General features: G+C 39.8%; 1 protein-coding gene across 3 annotated transcripts in view; it reads right to left on the bottom strand.

The window, feature by feature from the left end:
* Positions 1–7787: 7787 nt before the first annotated feature.
* The window catches only part of TRAPPC12 (trafficking protein particle complex subunit 12), a 57994-nt gene continuing 52135 nt past the window's right edge, over positions 7788–13646 (bottom strand). For all 3 annotated transcript variants that reach the window (XM_059834041.1, XM_059834050.1, XM_059834044.1), the window contains 3 exons: positions 10436–10536; positions 9546–9633; positions 7788–8120 (listed from right to left, as the gene is read on the bottom strand). In XM_059834041.1, the coding sequence (XP_059690024.1) occupies positions 7878–8120; positions 9546–9633; positions 10436–10536 (432 nt within the window). In that variant the 3' untranslated portion in view covers positions 7788–7877. The remainder of the gene's footprint in view (positions 8121–9545; positions 9634–10435; positions 10537–13646) is intronic.

Below are 13646 nucleotides of genomic sequence, written 5' to 3'. Positions count from 1 at the left end.
TCCTTCTGCTTTTGTTTTCTTTTTTTTAACAGAAGTCAACATAAGACTGTTCATTCCTCCTATGGGCCTCCCCATTTTGATCTCTCTCTCTCTGCAAAAGGAGAAGTGGAGGCAGGGGTGTGGGCTCTCAGGAACCCCCGTTTACACCACAGCCATCCCATAACTGGAGAAGCAACTGGGAAGAGAGAGCAGGTAACGCACTCTCCTCGGGAGAGATTTACAGTTTGGAGGCAGTGATGAGGGATGGACAGTAAAGCGGCTGCCCGCAGCGATTGCTTTCAACAGCTCACTCATGTAGAATGTGACCTGGGAAGCACGACTGAACCACCTTGTTTTGTTGCCTCTCTGGAGGAATATATACACCCGGTACAGCTCCCATCTCCTGGCTGTCAAGAATAACACACGATCACACCGCTGACGATCGTTCATCATTTTCATAGCACAATGCATTCTGCTGCTGAGAGGTGGCGGGGGCTGGGGGGGCCTTACTGTCAATGCTTTTGAGTCCGTGCCCTTTAGTGCGATACATGTCTTTGAAAGGGTGAAAGCTTTGCTCTCCAAAAGTGTTTTTTGTCAGCCAGGAAAAAAGCAATTTGGGACTGGTATAAAGAATCTACACCTGTGAAGAGATTACATAGGAGATTACACTGGGAGGAAACAGCTGGGCAGAAAAGATGTTAATATTAATAGAAAACACTCCAGAGAGTGGAGAGGAGGGAGGGAGAACATACCGTTCCTTCAGATGAAAAATGCAGTTTATTTTCATGGTGATTTTTTGTGTTTGTTTTTTTTTTTTTTTTTTTTACATACCACATATCTAAAAGTGCAAAGTGAAATCGATTTTTGGTCCAAAAACATGAGTCTGGTTTACTGCAGCTAGTGGAAAATCTCGGTGCATTGATGTAGTATGAAAATTTATGTAAGTGGTTCCAGCAACATCACGTTGGCAGCATTAACTCAGGCAAGGGGAATATTTCAACTCCTCCAGGATTAGAGTTTAGGAAAAAAAGGTAGGAGAAATGGTACTGAATTGAGGGGTTTGAAGATAGCTTTTTTAGTACCTATGTATTATTTTCCACTTTAATCCAAACTTTTCCCAAGTGGCATATACTTCAGTTTCTCATGACCAGCTCAAGAAAGCAGTGGCCTTGTTTTCTGCAAGTAAACTGTAAGAAAGCTGTGGATGGTCAGTGGGCTTTTTAATAAATTAGATGTGCAACCAGATGGCTGCAAAATCTGTGATGCTGCCCTCCCTTGTTATGTGTCCCGGGACAAGTGTCTTTGGCTGGATATCTTAATGCAAAGACATTTCACAGCCAGTTAGTAGTTAACTAGTAAACATCCACACCAGGCACTTAGGGGTGCCTACAAATGGGTGAAGGGAAATGCTGACAGTGAGGGGTGTCTTGCCCTGGGCTGCCAAGAGCAGGGGCTGTGCTGCTTCCCGGCAGCTGCAGGAGCCAGTAGCTGCCTATTCTGATTGCTGAACTTTTGACAAGTATAAAATCTTCATGCACTCAGAGCACCAGGTCCTATTGGCAGAACAGCCACTCTCCTGCCTGGTTTCTGACTCCAGGATTTAGCTTAGACTAGGAACTTAGGAGAAGGGACAGTTTCCTGACAAAGGCAATCACTTAATATCAGCTGGCAGATGCCACGGCACATAAAGACTGAGGTGGAAGCTGAGCACCGCTTTGAAGAATATCCCTAGTAGCCAAACCATGGATTTAGATACTTGGCCAGGCAGAGGCTGTGGACCTGACCTGTGCTATGCTCAAAAATTACACCAACTGTTTGGGAGTCTTCCCTGTGAAGATGATAGAAATTCTCAGGTTCTCTTCCCTCTCCCCAAAATGGGGTCACTGACAGTTGTCTTCTATTTCCCAAAGCCAAATAAACATATCAACTCATTGGGGGATGAATTAGTGTTACAATTTAAATATTCCTGGCTCAAAGATCCAGATTTGATCTGATTTGCTGTGCTCATTGTGACTTTACAGCTTGATTCCCAAAACATTTTGTGTGTTTGCAAAAATCTACTCTGCTATACCTGCAATTTGAAAAACCTATTTTTTATGCGACTGAGTCACTAGCTCTCATTTTTTATTAATTGTATAAATATCCAGATAAGACAAGAAGCAAAATTTCGAAAACCAAAATGCTTGGGGAAAGATTCAGCAGTGAAAGGGCTGTGGATCTCTTTCAATGCTGGCTTCCCCCACTGCAGTTCTGTCTGGGATACCTGCGCTCATTTTGAAAAGTGCCCCTCTGTTTCATTTCCTTCTATGCTGCTGCTCAGGGTACTGGTTAGTAACTGTCAATGATGAGCCACATTGGCTGGTAGAAAAGCAGGCTGGGTATGCTCCATGCCTCTGTGGTGCTCCGGGATTGCCTTTGTTTGCAGACATGGTCCTGAGCAGCCAAACCAAGCTCTAGGCTGTGGTTTCCCCTGTGATCACAGGCATTTGAGCCTGGAGAATTTGATTTGGGTCCACCCTCAGGCTTATTTTTTTTTCCCAAATGATTCAGGCAACTTAAAGCTGACCCACTGTTGGTGGGAAGGAGGGAAGCTGTTCTTGGTGATTCTGTAGCAAGGGGACACAAAGCAGTGGCTGGGTTACTCACAGGCTGCTACCGCAGCCCTGGGGTGGGCTAGACTCAGTCCTGCTGCCTGCCACTGGAGTGTATGCCAGCATCTGAAATACTTGCTCACACCCTGTGCTGCACATAGTGGATTTTTTTTATGAACAGCTCTAGTAATTCTATTCTGCAGCTTTTTACTTCAGTATTTTCAGTTTAGCACTGACAGTTTTGACAGTTTTCAAAGCCGGAGAGGAACCTTCTCCCTCCTTCCTTCCCTGCCTCAAGCAAGTAACATCCCATTTTTTCCCTCTTTGTGGGCAAATTACAAGCTATTGTTGCTGGCTTTCAGATGGATTCATTTTAATGACTCTCATACATAATAAACATCTGCAAATGACTGCCCAAAGCTAGGACAGGATCAGCTAGTGATCCAGAACAGCTTGGATAAGGTGGCACCTGGGTCCTCCTCCCCACCCACACCTTTCTGTTCCTCCTTAACACCAGAATTGTGACCATCTCACACACCCCTTGAAGATGAGAATCTCTAAATTTCTAATTCCTGAGCTGACTAGGAGAACTAAGCAGGAAAGCAGCTTTCCACTATCGTTGCCTGAAAGTTAGTGCTGGAGCTTGTTTGCATTCAGCACTACTGAGGTGGTGTTCATATGCAGGTTCCTACAATGTAAAATACCTCACTGGTAAAATACATTTTTTCCCTGATGTTTTATTAACTGCATAGAAAGACTGGTGGAAGGGGTGTATGGCATCTTCCTTTGAGCTCGTATTATAGGTATAAGCTAATGCATAAAATCCACCTTGTTTTAACACCTTTAGTTTCCCTGGCCTTTGCTCAGGACAGCAGCAATCGAGGTTGCTACCTGAGCAACCTCAGAGAGGTTGACTCGGGCTGCTGTGGTTCTACCTATTTGAAATAAATTTAAATCTATGATGTTTGATGCTTCAGTCCTGTTTTCACACATTTCTTGATTGCAAGCTGAAGCGGAGAGGGAATGCATGTTTCTCGCTACAGCTAAATATGACTGGAGATGGGGGTACCACACTTCTTGCAATCTCCTTTTGGACAGCTACAATGCATGCTGTTGATTAAGGGCATCAGCTTATATACAAATCAGACAGACACAACTTAGCTATGCATGCAGACTATACCCCGCTTAGTCCCCTCTCCAATTTGATTTGCAAGACACCTGCAGCAAAGGCTTCAGAGGAGGATTGTCTGTCTACCACTTCGTAGACCACTGTAGTGCAGAAAACCTGGCAGCCTACCCAGGCAGGGTGGTGATTCCCAGCATATCCTTGTGTTGGAAGCCTCAGGATGAAGATGAATCCGAAGAGGTTGTTTGCTGGCTTGGTGAGTTTTTCCACCGGGCCATTGAGCTCACCCAGCTTGCACATGGCTGCACGAGTGCTCTTGCTGACACGAAGGATGGGCTTGGTGGAGGAACCTTTCCAGTACACTGGCTGAAGTCCATTGTGGAGTCTCAGGCACGTCTGCATATGCCTTTTGGGGAACACTTAATGGGTCCACTCCAAAACTGAGGCACCAGGAAAATGTAAATCACCAGCTGGTTAGGGGATGCCATTATCACCTGAACTGCAGTTACATACTAGAATGGCAGATAGATGCTTCAGTCCTTTCGAGGATCAGGGTCTCTGTGCATAATGTAATTATCTGAATGTCTGAAGCACAGCTTCTTTGCTCCTCTTTTAATAAAAGAGGAAATTTAAATGCAAAACTTCTGTTAAGGCACATTAAGCTTTAAGACTTGAATACAACAATCAGCTCATTCAGGCTATACTTTCCACAGCTTTTCTCACTTAGCCAGATGACACATGCATGCTGTGTTTTAGAACTGAGCTCTGCCCTCATTTACACCAGGAACCCTCATTAAATTCAGCTGAATTCATTGAATTTAACGGGATTGCCTGGTGTAATTAATGTTTTGAGGACAAATTTTGTCCTTAGCTTTAATGCTTTAACACCATATACAGCATTCAGATGTGTAACTGGCTGAATATAGGAAATTCAAACACTTAACTTGTATATATGTTAAAACCAAACCATAAAGTGACATTGACACTCTTTCTTGCATTTTATAAACAGTTAACAATTTGCATACATCCAGCGGTGATAATATGCCTTTGCATTTAAATTTTAATTATTCTGTAAGTCTACCAGGATGTCACTTGTTTAATGGCTCACTGAGCTTAGAGGTCACCCAGTCCAAGTCTCCTCTACTGGAGTTTTTATATGAGTAAAAGCTTCTACTAATAAGAACATAGCAAACATTCTGAAGTGAGACCTGTGTAGTAATACATACGAATTAGAATTTAGAAAAACCTGGAGAACGGGGGATTATGTTTTCAGAGTGTTTCTTTTTTAATGGTTATTTGACTCTGACTGGGATCATAAATTTTTATTCTCTGCCAATAAGAATACAGGCTGTCCTTTACATGTGCAGTGAGTATAAGGCACTACTGAATCAAAAAAGAAAGCATTTTACTGTAAAGATTGTAAAGAGGCAAGTGGCTTCAGCATGTGAGATGATGGTGGATCATGCTACTTTCACTAAGGATTGGAAAAGACAAATCAAGCTTCCTGAAAGTATAGACTATAGTATAACAATATATCGTGACACCTGACCTTCAGCTAAATGCATGGGGATCCCTGTTATAGGGTATTAATTTACATATAATTGTAAATTTCTTTAACTGGAATCACAGAATGGTTTGGGTTGGAAGGGGTCTTAAAGATCATCTAGTTCCAACCCCCCTGCCATGGGCAAGGACACCTTTCACTAGACCAGGTTGCTCAAAGCCCTGTCCAACCTGGCCTTGAACACTTTCAGGGTTGGGGCATCCACAACTTCTCTGGGCAACCTGCTCCAGTGCCTCACCACCCTCATGGTGAAGAATTTCTTCCTTATGTCCAACCTAAATCTACCCTCTTTCAGTTTAAAACTGCTGCTCCTTGTCCTGTCACTACACGTCCTGTTAAATTGTTCAGTGCTCTCAAAGTCTTTGAGAACAATGGTGGTTACATACCAGGATTTCTTTCTGTATCTCCTAAGAAACCCGATGCCCAAGAAAAGTGACCTATGCTGGAGAAAACATACTACTAAAATTATAATGAGTACAGTGAGTAACATACTGGATCAGATTAATAGTTGTGACAAACTGAAAACTACATTGATTTTAACTCAGTTATGACAACATAAACTGAGAATTTGTCCAATTACTGTTAAACCTTGTCTAAAATGATAGCAATATTTAAAACAAATGTGAAACCTCATAAAGAGTAATGCAAAAGTAACTACTTTTATTTCACTGTATTTTAATACTCACTAAAGATACTAAAGATACGGAAATGGTGTTTAAACCCAGCTGAAGCAGGTGGTGCTAAATCTTTCAGTTTTGAGTTTAGTAGTGGTACTTTAGGACAAGTCTACCCAGGTGTTGCACAAGTTTAATTCAGATCCAGCTGTGGAACCTTGAGGCCAAGACAGAAACAGAAATGCCAACTGATTTAATTTTTTTCAGTTGATTGGTACATAACTAGCCATTGTTTCAGTGTACAAGTATGACCTGTGAAAACAGATATCCTGTAAAAATGGAACAAATTCCCTCTCTCTATGAGAAAAGCTGTAGGCTTACGTCTTTTGAGGTGACTGGTGATTTTTAGGCATCCTCATTTTTTTGCACATCCAGCTTGCAGCAGTTTTCAAACCACCTTCTTTTTGAGGACAACTGTTTGGCCCCTATACAGTATCTCCAGTTGGACAAACATAAAAATGAGTTACTTAAAAATACACGTGGGGGTATTTAAAGACAGTGAAAATTAACTGATTCATGTGGTATAAAAAATGTAACAAACACAGTTACAGCATTCTCCCATGGCAGTGATTTACGACAAGAAGCTATTCCTATTCGCTAAACATTAAATCTCAAACCAAAGAAAACCCCCAGTAAACAGATGTATATATTGTATTCATGTACAAGGAATGGGAGCATCTGGATTAAATCTTTACAATACAGATGAAGGGAGAAACGTGGGCAAAGATATGAAATACACTGATACTACAGTGGTACTGCGATTCCAAAAATACGTGTTCCAAGGGATGCCAAAATCACTGTATGCTGATACTGTCACATCAGTGGTAACGGACTTGTGTCCTGTTCTGCATCACCCCATTTGCTTCCACCCTGTGTGGCCTAGCCCCTAGATACCTCTACCTCAGTCTCTCCATCCTTTTCCCTGGTAAATACTTTCTGCACAGTGTTTTCACTTGGTAGCAGGAGAGGAGCTGAGCTGAAATGGGTTGTTTCTGCTCTGCCTAACTGGCAGCGCTCCTTTCTCTACCCAGCAGAATGCCAGAGTGGAGCAGCTATGCCTGTCTACACCGAGGGGAATCCACAGGCTCTAGGGTAGGCATGAGGAAGACAGCTGTAGTGTAGTAAGAAAGAGCTGAAATAAATACACATGCACAAGTTAAGCAGTTCCTAAAACAAACTTGTGGCATCTGCTGGTGACATCCAAGTAGAGATGTTGGCCTCAGAGTGTGAAAGAAGAAAAAAGTGTTTCAAAATGTGGGAAATTCATACTGGGGGGGACTGTTTGACTCCCTCACATGCCATCTGAACATGGTCCTGGAGAACCTGCTTTAGGTGGCCCTGCTTGATTGGGGGGTTGGACCAGATGACATCCAGCAGTCCCTTCCAACCTCAACCATGCTGTGATTCTGTGTGGTGGTTATCAAACAACCTCCTTTGAGATCAGTGGAAATACAAAGGTATAATACCCAATAGTTTGATGGGGGCAAAATGAGGCACACAGCAGAAGCAAGTGAAGAGAAGTGCATTCAGAATTTCATTTCTATAATACACATGCTGAAATTCTGTCAATAACTCCTAGCTGATGAAATTAGCTCATGTGATTTACTCACTAATTACTGAAAAACTGTAACAATCACCAAGACAATATAAGGTCAAATTCAGTTTTTCTTATAAAAAGAATCTGAGTAAATTGACTGTGTATATATATATACACACAGTACACTGTAATGAAGAATAAGTACAGTAATAGACTTGGAGGGATGAAGCTGGCTCTAGGTCAGCACAATGTCTTCACAGTGATAGGATTGTTAAGAGACAACAGATTCTGTAGTAATGCCACTGAATATTCATAACTGAATAGATTTTATTTCACATTTACACATTAGCAAGAGTATATACAATTTAAAAAATCAGCCGTGCTGGAAAAATTAGTTGGAAATGATCTATCCTAACTTGAGACACTGAGTATTAAAGCTATCACCCTCTTTGATAGCCACAGCCTCTAAAAGTGCCTGCTTCTTCTGCATACTGCGAGATGACTCCAGTTCATACATAGTTGTCAAGTTGAAGAGAACACTCTCGTGTAGGTAGTGTTTAGGGTCCTGCTGAACCATTCCTTCCAATTGCCGCAGGGAATCCTTCAGTTTTCCCAGATAAAGAAGACAAACAGCAGCATTGTTGTTAGCCTAGAGAAAAATATATTTTAAGTAAATAAATAAGTGTGCATGTGTATATATGCATGTACGTATGTATTTACAAGTGATGAGAAATAACGAAAAAAAGAAGTCTAGCATCTGGGGTTACAACAGATTTACTATGTGCTAAGAATTACTATTTTGTGTGCGTGTATGTGTGCAAGTAACTAAAATACATCATCAATCATACAATCCAATCCTTTTCTTCTTGTTAATTCTCAAGATTTATCCTGTGCTGGTAGGACCTGCTGACTTCTAAGAGCTGAAACTCTAAAAAATAAGAGTCTAAAATGAAATATAAATAGCATAGGACATTAGTCAGTTAATTTTGAAAGTCAGCTGAAACAGATTTCAGAAAGTACATGAGCTTCTACATCCTGTCATTTTCATAGTTTTCTTTTTAATGACTTCACTGTATCTTCAGAAGTGTTTTTCTCTCTGGCTTACATATAGAAGACACACATAAGCAACAGGAAGAAATTATCTTCTCACAAAGGCATCTATAACTGACTTCAAGTACATTCAGCAGATAGGGCAGTCTAAATACATCCTAAATGATCAAGTCAGGTTCCATTTTCTTTTCCACACAAAACACATTTTGAGTTACCGAAAGATTCCAACAGTACAAACTCATATAACGTGTTTAGCAGCAGAAACTTTCACACTTTCTGAAAGCTGCAGACAAAGGAAGAACACAGAATTTTTTAAAAAATTCTTTTTCTCTCCCTTCAGGAAACCTTACTGATCTCATGCGATATATAATACATACTATTTTACAGCCTGCAAAATGATGTGATTCATGTGCTGCTTAAACTCAGTCCACTCAGCCTTTAAATGGCCTTGGATCAGGCTGCTGGGGGTATGCTGTCTCAGTTCTTAGAAACACTCTTATAGGACCATGCACTGAAAGCTGACAAATGTACAAAATCCAAAAGTAATTAAATAGCTCTTCTTTGATCTCCTCTTGTGACGGGAATCCAAGGCTCTGATATTCAACATGTTAAAAATGTCATGTTTAAAATTACAATATCTCTTCAATGTTGTGTGAAATCGAGTTAATCTTACAAACGTTGGCAGCTGCCATTTCTTTTTCTGACATGCATGTTTACACTAAAAACAGTGAATGCAGAAAAAAAGTGCTTTTGTGAAGATCCCGTACAACATAATCTTTTGGAATGTCTACAGGCATGCCTAAGTATTCATGCCCTTCATATGGACTGGTTCTTCATTTCCCATCCCATCTTATATATCCCATTTCCCATATCCCATGTATACTAAAAACCCTTTGGCACACATGCCACATCCAATTTTTCTATAAAGCTCTGAGCATACTCTGGGTACTAATTAAATCCATGCATGAGGCATTACGAGAATAATTTAGGTGCTCATTATAAATGTAGCAATTTGGAGATTTACCACAGCATTTGATGAGTCGATCCTTAAAATTTCTGTGAAAAATCGATGAGCTTCTGCAAAATTATTCTGACCAAGGTGGAGAAATGCTCTAGAAAGTAAGTGACATATGAATGAGTTCTTCTCAAAAACCCAAGGTGATAATATATTTTAAAAAGAATGGACACCATTTTTTATTTTTCCTATTATAGATGTGAGAGTTTCTGACATTTGCTCTTCACGGTGTAATTACAACCAGCAAGGAGACACTGATTTACAGACAAATGGAATGACAACTTGGATCATTTGGCTATTATATATTCTGCCTACCAAAGCAACAGTCTTCATTGTGTTTTTATTAATTTAAATGCACATACTCACTTTCTGGAATTATTTCCCTTCATGAAATTAGCCATGCTATATAATTTTCAGAGCACTTTTGAATAGTATTTTCTAAATATATTAAACCAATGTGCTAACCATTACAAACTGAGCCCCAAATCATGCAGCTCAATTTACTACAATGTATTCCAGCATTCGTTGAAACTACCAGGTGGTAACTTTACTAGCAGATCTGATTGTAGGATAAGGGCCCAAAATAGCTTCTCCTCTCCTAAGAGTTATTTATGCAAATGTATATTGAAAAAGCAGAGTGAAAATATGCAATGCCTGGAAGTATGAGAAAAAGGTTTGTAAAATCAACTGAAGGATCACAATTTCAGTCTAGGATAATATGACTGTACTGAGTAATACAGATCTCCTGGGTCTATATGCCATTCAGTCTCACTTATGACAGATGTAGTTACATAAAAGAGAGATAGAGAATGGGATTGTCTCAAGGGTAGTTTAATGCTCACAATGCATACTTTGCAAAACTGTATTTTAAAGTTTCATTTAGCTATTAAATTATCTACCTGTTCATTAAAACCATAATTTGGCTCTGTGGTCCATCCAATTTGTGAGTCACTTTCTCAACGTCTTGAAAATATTTTTCTGCAGTTTTTATGTCTCCAATCTAGACAGTAAAATCATAAGAAAGTTACCACAGTAAGAAGAAAAGAGACCTGATTATATCTTTTACAAAGGATAAGAACACGAAAACATATCAAAGTCCATTATCTAATTGTTTGGTACCAAGCTGACTGGGTAACGTCTGTTATCAAACAAGGTATTGGAAAAGCCATGTTAAGATCATGAAAAGAACCCCAAAAGCACACGCAGTTTTATCTAAGGCAGTGTTTCTCAGCTGTGGGTTGTGGAGCATTCATGGACTGTATGGCAGGGGTGGCCCACCTCCTCATTTGGCTCTTTTGTTGTAACTGACTCCACAGTTTGTAAAATTAGCTGAAAATGAGAAAAGGTCAGAATTACTTCCAGTGAGACTGGGTGTTACTCTGCAGGAAGTGAAGACAGACACTGCCCACAGGCAGAAAATCTGGAATACAATAGCCTGGTAGCTAGCATAGGACCTATATGTGGTCAACCCACAGCTTATGTGTCAAAGCCAGGGACCACAGGATGACTTCACGTCAGAAAACAACCCCAATGCAATGGGTCACTGAGGGTATTGGGGAGACAGCCCATTTGCAGATTGAAAAATAGTGGTGAGTGGATTATGCAGGCTGAAGGCATGAGGGATTTGAAAGCTAGCATAAAGAGGAAGAGATTTTAGGGGGGTGGGGAAGGGGATTCCTAGAAAGGAAGGGGTATTTCACCTAAGGGTATGTCACATATGCTATCTGAGATGAAAAAAAATAAAATCCTTTGAGGAAGGCCCCTTTGGTAAAAAAGTCAGCAATGCACGTTTCATAGAAGCACACACTCGTACTTTTGGTACGGTTTCACAATATAGTGTCTAATTTTGGGCTGGAGGGATGGAAGGAGAAGAAAACTTACTATCGGGTAAAATAAATCTATGAAAAGGAGGGAAACCAAACTAGTTTGGCATAAAGCCATGCAAACCAGGCAGCCTGCAGGTGGGCAGCTTCAGGGGGTCCTCAAGAGATCACCTTTTTGTTCAAGAACAGGACCAACATTACCAAAAATGTTTGTGACAAATGTGTTGAAGTCTCCTTAAAGCTCTCAGATGGTGAATATTACACAGCCTCAACTTATTCCAGAATTCTTACACATGCTTAGTATTACAAAATACACTCTAAATCTACCTTGCTGCACTTTTTACCCAGCTCTTTGTCATATCCATAGTGGTCAGGGAAAATAGTACAACTCCTCTTTTTTAACAGCCTTTTTACATACTTGAAAATTTTTATTGCACTTTCTGCTATGATTATTCTTCTAGAATGAGAATCAATTTTCAAGCAAATCAGTGTTCACCCCTTTCTCTGGATTCTCTGATCATTCTTGCTGTTCTTCGCTGAACTCTCTCCTGTTACTTCACATCCTCCCTGAGTGGCCGCTGATCTCCAGCTGATCTCTCACCAGCAGTGAGAATGGAAGAATTACTTTATGTTTCACATGTGAATATGAAGTTTGCTTTTATGCCACAGTATTTTGGAAGTCTGATTTGTTTACCCATGTGTAGTTTGCTTACCCTTAGCCTAACTCCTTTCTACAGAACAGTATCTCGTCAGTTGTTTCCCATTTTGTATTTGTGTATTACTCCCAGCCTTTGGTAGTATTTTGCCTTTGCTGTTTGAATCGCAGCCAATTCAACATTTCAGTTTCTCAACTTGTCAAGATTATTTTGCATTCTGATCCTGTCCTTCATACTGTTTGTACCACTCCCAGCTTGGTACATTTTACAGGCACGTTTCTCATTTCATCATACAAGCACCTAACTGAAAAATAAAAAAAACTGCAAACCCTAAAGAGGCCCTTGTGGAAAAGATCATCCAGCAAGTCCTTCTAGTCTTCCAGTGAATGACTTTCCCAGCACACTTTTCAGACACAGCAAACATTCATTCTAAGGTTTCATCTAGATTTCTTCCCAGTTTGCTTGTGGGAGTATCATAGTGGCAGCATCCAAAGTCCTACTAACATCAGTTGTATGACTGGTACTGCTTTACCTCTAACCACAAGACCTCTCCCTTTGACAGCATAAAGAAATTATTATTCTTTACATTTAGGAGATGATCCAATTGCACTCAAAGATGCAACTGTCCATCTACCAAAGCATTTATGGAATACCCATTAATACTCTAGCTAATTAAACAGATGCATTTCTCCCAGCTGTTTCATAAATGGACTCAAAAAAACCAAACATTATTCATTCTAAAAACTTACACATTCAGTTATAATGACAAAAGATACAAATACTTTCCATAAATAAAGGTGTAAACCACCAAGAAAATAGTTACTTTTAACTAAAGGACAATACTGGCACAAGTATAAATGAGTCCGTCCTTGAATATTTTCAGCCTGGAAATTAGAAGGAAGCCCCTGACCATGAGAATAATCCATTTCTAAAGCAAACTAACAGCTTGCTCCACTGGGAGCTTGACGAGTCCAAATCTAATATGCTTTGAGATTAATCACACCTGATTTGTGATCATTAAAAGCTCTCATTTCTTAGCAGCATCTCGTATCTTCTCAGCAAACTTGCCAAACTTTTAATTCTCTTTTTTTCCACTGAGGGGAAATGGTTTACTTGCTTTTTTTTTTTTGGCAAAATATTTAAAAAAAAGAATTTGTTTTAATTAGTCATTAAAATGTTAAATATTTAAAGTGGTCTTCATAACTTAATCTTATTTAACGTAGTTCAGAAAACATGAATTCAGTATCTAATAATAATTAGCACTTCGAATAAAAATGGAAATTCCTCTGTTAACCTCAAAAAATCATATCCTCTAACAAGAAGCCTCCAATATACTACGCACTTAAGTTTGTTGTTGTCTAGAAACCAAGATTATTTTTCTTAAGTACTCCTAGGATTTATTTATTGCTTTTAACTCTGTTTTGCAGCAATCTATTGCAGAGGGTAAGGTCAAGCAGCTTTCCGCTTTCTAAATTCTTTAATGTAGTTATTTAAATGACAATTTTGGATAGGTCAGTCTGCAAGCAAAGTCTATTAGCAACACACAATAATATCTTAGAGACTAAAATGTAGTCACTGTTTCCCCATTTCATATGAATTTCTGTTTTACAGGTCAGGTGATTGCTGACAGA

This window comes from Gavia stellata, chromosome 2, assembly GCF_030936135.1.
Source record: "Gavia stellata isolate bGavSte3 chromosome 2, bGavSte3.hap2, whole genome shotgun sequence".
NCBI classification, from domain to species: domain Eukaryota; kingdom Metazoa; phylum Chordata; class Aves; order Gaviiformes; family Gaviidae; genus Gavia; species Gavia stellata.
Note: the sequence above shows the minus strand (reverse complement) of the source record. Positions and strands in the feature narration are given on the sequence as shown.